The sequence below is a fragment of the Populus alba genome, chromosome 6, assembly GCF_005239225.2.
Source record: "Populus alba chromosome 6, ASM523922v2, whole genome shotgun sequence".
Taxonomy (NCBI): domain Eukaryota; kingdom Viridiplantae; phylum Streptophyta; class Magnoliopsida; order Malpighiales; family Salicaceae; genus Populus; species Populus alba.
In genome coordinates, this window is record NC_133289.1 from 4,025,940 (window position 1) to 4,032,677 (window position 6,738).

The window sequence follows — 6,738 nt, forward strand, 5'->3', positions numbered from 1 at the left end:
ATGATGTCCTGTGCTTCGGATCTTTGGTGTTTCAGGCAAGCAAGTCTATGGATGCGAGTCAAGGGATATATAGTGATTCCTCGACTGGTGTTCTCTGAGACCTCGCTATTCATAACTGATTCGTATGCGCAGGCTGAAAATAGCATACAGGGAAATCAGTCCAAGCATTGAATCTGTCTGCTCGCTTTTGAGATCCTCAGAAGTGAGATCAAATGAATCCAGTAACCTATCTTTCCTTTCTGCTATTTACAATGTTATTTTTTTCCTCTATACTGTTAAGAAAAGCTACCTAAAACAGCGAGACGCAAAAACGCCCTTGGATGGATGTCAAAGTTCTGCTGTTTAAGAGCCCTACAAAGGTCTATATTTTATAGCATTGGATTGTTAATTTTCTTAATGCACATTCACATGGCCTCTGTTCTATCACATTTTTTGAGAAACTAATGGGCCTAGCAGCAATTTAATCTGGCAACTGATATAACAAAAAGGAAGCACGGTAGAATTATAAAAAGAAAGTAACTTTTATTGCTGATAAATAAAATACAACAGCATCGCTGGCCATTGGTTATTCAACAATGTGAGGGCTCTCTCTCACTCCATGTTATGCAATACAAATCCATCACTTTTGTAAGTCATACACCACCATCCCTACCTACTTGCAGGAAACCCTCCTAACAATGGTGACATTCCACTTGATATTAGTAACATGCCATTACTTAAATCTGCTTAAACCTGTATCTCCACAGGCCATCTGTACATTTCCTCTACTGGTACAGGCAGAGTCAGGGTAACTAGCCCAGTGGCAGAGTCATAATTGAAGTCGGTGAAAACATTGCCCACAGTGCATTTGAGAGGTCTTTGGGAAGAGTAAGCACCAAACCTTCCACACCCCCTGACTTTCAGGGCAATGGTTGCAGTTGGAGATCGGCTCTCACTGAGAGAAGTGGTCAGCTCTGAGGAGACTACACCATCAAAGTGCTCCGGTGACTTGTCAGAAGCCATTTGGATTTCAACCTGCTCCACAGCAGCTCCTGTGTTGAACATGTCAAGCAAGCCTATTGGTGCAAATGAAATGTTGGAAGTGATCTCCTGCACATGAATAGTTTGATCATTCAGTGAATCACAGATGTCTCATTAAACACAGCAGCAACAAAGAAAGAAACCAGCTTGAGAAAGACTCGCATTGATAGGACAGAAATGGAAGAGTTCGTATTCAAGAACTTTCAATGTCACTGGCATTGAAGCACCTTTAGGCAACCGAACCAACTCCCCTGTAATCCAACAAAGATATGATCATGTTAACATGATATAAATCCGGAAGCTCAAAAGGCATTATTTACCAACACTGAAGAAAACTTTGCTTTAATCTACCGGAAATTGAAGATATTTAATGCACGACTTTAGAAGTTCACATTAAGGCTCAATTTCCTGCCATATAGAGTGGGCCAGGGCTAGTATATTAATGCACGACTGACATTTAGACTCCCTCTTCCCTTCTCGTCCTCTTTTTTTTTTTTTTTTTTCCAGAGCAAATTTAGTATATTCATATTTTACAGGAAGGACTGGAAAGTTAATTACCTGATTTGTAGGCATAGACCACGGTCTCCCCATCCCAATTTGCACCAGCAACTTGAGCAATGCAGTCAACGTCGCTGGCACGAACAGAAGCAGTGAGGGTCCCCGGAGTTGTGTCATGAATGCGGGTCTTCTTCTCAATCTTGCACCAACCCGCACCTTGGCAGTTGAAGACACCAACCACACCAGTGCATTTGTTCACATTCCAGACCTTGAGTAAGCTGCAAAACATGATATTAAGAATGAGAATTTTAAATGGAGCATGCTTAAAACAGAGATGACTGGCATGCAAAGAGGAAAAAGCAACACACCTCATTCCATCTCTTGCTGGATCAACAAAGAGGCTGTCACGTGTTGGCCTGCCTGGAAGTTGAGCACGAAGGACAGATCCATCAGGGAGGACCAGCTTCCTCAATAGATCAAAGTTGTGGTGGCCTGGCTTATCACTGCACAGGATGGAAAGATAGTACATTTCCATGTCAGAAATTTGAGATATGTTTCATACATTCATGTCAAGATTAATAGGAAACAGAAATTAGTTTTAAAAAAGAAAAATACCTGACATAGATTGCACATCCACCAATAGCACGAGCTGCCCCATGATAATCTGCAGCCGGGTGTAAACTCTGCAACCATGGATTGCATGTTATAAATACGAAAACTATGTTGAAACTTTAGTTTCAGCCTCCCTATGGGTTATATATAAACAAACAGGATAAAAAAATATATGATGGGCTAACAGAAGGAGAATTAATTCATTTCCACTTACATGGAACATATCCCAGTCTGGTTGCATAAATTCTCCAAGGAATAGAGTGTTGTAAGCCACAGAGGAGATATGGATGGTGTGGGAAGCAGGATCCCGAGGATAGAAATCATCAGAAGCTCTCACTACAGCTGTCTGCTTGGTGCTATAGATTCCATCAGTGTTATGACACATGCAGGAAATACATCCATTGTCAGGGAAGTTTCGTGCAATTGAAGCCTCAAGTGCTTGTTGATAGCTACGAGTCAGAGAAACTCTTCCACCATGGCCAGCACCAAGGGTTTCAATAATGTTCTGAACATCAACTTTCACTCCATCAACTCCACACGAAGCTAAGTAGGCATGGAGCTCATTGTAGAAGTTGAAGACCTTCTTTGGATGCACCAAACCAAGGCCATGAACTGCTAGGCTGTCCATAACAATATCAGGTTGGTTGCCTAACACGCCAGGAGATTGAACTGGATAAGCCAGGGCAGTGTCATAATGCTCCATACCAGCAGCTGCTGGTTTAACTCCACCCCAATAACCAGCCAAAGCATGCCATGCATAAACATACCTGCCATCAAAACAAAAAAAAAAAATTAAAGCAAAGTGTGAAGAAAAAAAACTACACTGTTTTCAGCTAATCCTCTTCCCTTCATCTCACGTATGCATGATGCCAATTTCCCTATCACTAAAAGGAATCATGGACAAACCTTCTGTATTAAGGTAAATGCACCACTAGCACAGCAGCAAATAGTTAACGATGAAATAGAACTAAGATTACTCACTTCACATTGTGTTGTTGCTTGGCATTGTCCACAACAAGCTTCAGTCCTACGGCCTGCTCATTCTTTTCACCATTCTTCTGGAATTTAGAGTTCTCCTTTATTCCAGTAAGCCTACTTGCAAATCTGCAATAAATAAAATTGCAAGCACTGTGTCTTTAGATATTATCAACAAAATTACAATAAAACGAAAATGGAGAAAAACTAATGCAGAAAAGTATCCCAGCTAATGCCCATTATGTCTATGGACACTTGGGCGGTCTCCATGTGTGTGTGCGCGCGCGCGCGCCTGTGTGAGATAGAGAAAGAGAGCTCATACTGTGCTCCTTCTTGTACAACAGCATTAGCATCCTCCTTTGCTTTATTTTCAATCTGTTGCCAACCATCATCAATGATCAAAAATCGTGGAGGAGTCCCTCCCTCTGACAGACTGCATTTGCAATTGGAACACAATCCAGTCATTCAATCTCAGTATTTGGAGATCTAAGTCAACATTTCATTCACGATAGGATCTAATTGACTCTTTCATATTAATTCTGAATTACCTCTTAAGGCCTTCCTCGACACCCTCAGCGGTGACATCTGTGTAAAAGGCATCCCAAGTACACCAGCCAAACCAGTCAAGAAAAGAGGGCATCTGCACAAGATCCAACAGAACACAAAATAAGATTGAAAAGCACTTCAAAATTTTCTGCCCTCATGGTCAAATTTCTTGATTAAAAATTGAGGTAACATATGCAAAATGAAAGAAACATGTAACGTACCCTTTTCTTCTCCCGATGAAGAAAGGTTTGCAAATGTTTTTCCACAGCCCTGTTTTCATGAAAGTTGTTAGGAAAACTGTAATTGCAGGCTAAAATTGAAACTCAATGCAAGTGCAGATAAAGATAAAGTCGAGAACTCACTTTACAGCTTGGTTTATGACTTCAAAAGGATTGGTCCCAGCATGCATGTAGACCAGGTGAAGGCCTTGGTTGGTTTCAACAGCACTATCGCCTGCAAAACCAAATCAACCACACAAAAAAACACATCGTTTCGGTTTCTTGCAAACTCGATCCTCTCTATCTATTTCTTCCAAATGAAAGGAACTCCAAAAAAACGATTCATCTGGATGGTGGAGTCATTGATTGGTTCTCCAGCCTGATAGTGTTCACATCAATGACAGCCCCAACCCAGAATTTCAGAATTAAGTCTCCTTCACTAGTGACCGACAGGATGAGACTGAATTAACAGTAGTTTCGACCATATGAAGTAGGGTAACTAATGACAGGTACAGCCCATAAGTCTGTGATGTGGTCTCAATAATGAGAGATTAGGCTCATGGGTGGGTACATATTAGCGTTGCACCGGACATTTTAATTGCCATAATCTACTCACCGCTCTCAAGGCAAATCTCCATCTCATTCCTGTCGTTGCCTTGCAGTACAGCACGGAACTGGCCTTCAAGCAGGGGAAGGAAAACAGTGTAGATTGTCTGTGCATCATCTTGATCAACTTCTTCACCACCACCCTTGCTTTCCACTAGCATGAATTGAGTCTCCAGTGGAATATCTTTCCCACACTTCCCCATTCTCTGGGTCATCCACCATAACTTGAATCGGAAGCAACACATAAATCGAAGATCCCTGCCACAAAAATTGAAAGTGAGCGTCTCCAAGAATGCAAAAGAAAGAAAAAAAAACGCATAACCTAAGATCATCAGAAATGAAAGGAAAGGCTTAAAAATGCTTACTCTAAACCCCCAACAGGAAAAACATGGAGACTTTTGTTATGAGAAGCTGTAGCACCAATAAAAGCACCAGCAACAAGTCCAACACCAGAGCCAGGAGTCAGAACAATGTTATCAGGAACTCCAGTTAAAATTGTCTTCCCATGAACCACAAGGTTCCCATCATTGATTGAAATCATTGGTGTCACCGTCATTGTTGCTGTCTTACACTTAGTTACTGCACACCCAAAAAAAAACACAAAACAAACATAATAAGAAACCAAACCAAGGGTATAAAATGGTTGACTGCTAGATATGGACCTAAAGGGTTTGTGTGATTTTTGGATCGGAAGCTAATACGAGGAAAAAGGGTAATTCATGCGGATGCTAGTTTGATGGTTTCTACGACAATTGTTGTAACTTCTCCACTCCCTCCACTTCAACGAAGTATTACAAGGTATCCACTTCAGTTGTTGTTGGTCTCTTAAAATCCTCAGCATTTATGTCTTTCTTCCTTTCTCTCACTTAAAAAAAAAAAAAAAAAAAACAAACTAGACACCAATTTTTCTTGCAGCCTTAATTTCCAAGAACTGGTTCAAAAATACAAAGAATCAAATATAAGGGACTGTTAAGTATTTCCCAGAAAAATAAATGTTAAAATCAGTATTATAAAAATGGATGAATGTATATGACACTGAAAAAAATCCAAGTTTTTGGAGTTTTGGGTTAGTCAGCGTTTCAAGTTTCGTGTGCCTGTGAAAAAAGAACAATATCACACTCAGATTTTTGTGGGCATCTTGTTCGGGAATTAGATAGAATTCAAGGAGTTCAGTGAAAACATAAAATAGATTTAAGGACTTCAAATAAATAAATAAATAAGAGAAGTAGAGGGTGGGGGGGCTCCAATGTTTTCACAGTTTCTGTTTGTTCATTTTTAGCTCTAAAGCAATTTTGTCTGTAGATTCAGAAACATAAAATCCCAGTACACTTCCAAAGACCCAAAACAAAACTCCAAAAAGGAAAGTTGATGGTAAGGATTTGAGAGCAAAAGGAGCTAAAAAAAGAAAAAGCTTGAAACATTAAAAGATCTTAGCCGTGAAGCTACCATGTCTCTTCGATATTCTGCGCAAGAAAAACTAATTAAACTAGCTAGAATGATCATAGAAACAACCGAGTTTCTCGTTGTTTCTCAATACACAGAAAAAGAACTCACCAAAAAATGTCTTAGAGAGGACTTCTAAAAGTGCGTTGAAGAGCTTGGAGACTACGATTAACAAGCAGGGTTTTCCTTGCGGACTCAACAGAAGTGCATTCCAGGAGGAATGCTTTCTTCTAGGGGGAGGAGCACTAAGCAACTTCTTGTAGCGATGGAGATGCGCTAATAATTGTTGCGATATGCAGTGAAGGTAAGAGAGGGAAGCGAAGTGGGTTTTTATACCATGTCGGGTGTTAAAGGTCGAACAAGTTTGGTTTCCTAGATGGTTCAAGATCTTGACACGAGGAAGTTTATTGTCGTGTTTTTTTTTGTCTTTTTAGTATTTTATGGAATTAAAATAATTGGGATATTTTTCTTTCATGCATGATGAACGATACGAGAGGCCAGGCAGGGAGCCTTGAGTAATTTCCAGGGAAAATCGACAGGGTGGAGTGTTGGAGGGGGTCTGTAAATTTGCTATAATTATGACCTCCCTCTACCATTTTTTTCCTCTTTATTCTAATAAAATATTTGGACAAGTTGATTTCACATTAATTAATATTAATTGTTTAACCTTTGCTTAGTTTGTTAGTTAATGTTCTGTAGAATGCTTCAATACTATTTATTAATTTAATACTGTCGTGTAGAATATTTTTTAAAAAGTATTTTTTAATTATAAATGTATTGAAATAATTTTTATTATATTTTTTTATATTAGTATATTAAA

At 39.6% G+C, this 6,738-nt stretch overlaps 1 protein-coding gene across 1 annotated transcript; it reads right to left on the minus strand.

Annotated features, from left to right (window-relative positions):
• Positions 1–502: 502 nt before the first annotated feature.
• On the minus strand, positions 503–6,230 carry LOC118053199 (probable galactinol--sucrose galactosyltransferase 2). The gene is made up of 14 exons (XM_035064377.2): positions 6,030–6,230; positions 4,841–5,054; positions 4,486–4,733; positions 4,014–4,104; positions 3,873–3,921; positions 3,654–3,745; positions 3,428–3,538; positions 3,112–3,234; positions 2,345–2,897; positions 2,134–2,201; positions 1,887–2,021; positions 1,579–1,796; positions 1,183–1,271; positions 503–1,089 (listed from the first exon to the last, which is right to left on the minus strand). Exons 2-14 carry the CDS (start codon positions 5,029–5,031, stop codon positions 727–729), a joined length of 2,331 nt encoding a protein of 776 aa, XP_034920268.1. The 5' UTR covers positions 5,032–5,054; positions 6,030–6,230; the 3' UTR covers positions 503–726.
• Positions 6,231–6,738: the final 508 nt, after the last annotated feature.

What these genes read in the sequence shown, in the direction of transcription:
- LOC118053199 (XM_035064377.2), bottom strand. Translation starts at nt 5,031, where the DNA reads ATGACGGTGACACCAATGATTTCAATCAATGATGGGAACCTTGTGGTT. An exon ending in GTTGTACAAGAAGGAGCACA is followed by an intron (nt 3,235 to 3,427) that starts GTATGAGCTCTC and finishes TATTTATTGCAG; the next exon opens with ATTTGCAAGTAGGCTTACTG. An exon ending in TCCATTTCTGTCCTATCAAT is followed by an intron (nt 1,090 to 1,182) that starts GCGAGTCTTTCT and finishes ATTCATGTGCAG; the next exon opens with GAGATCACTTCCAACATTTC.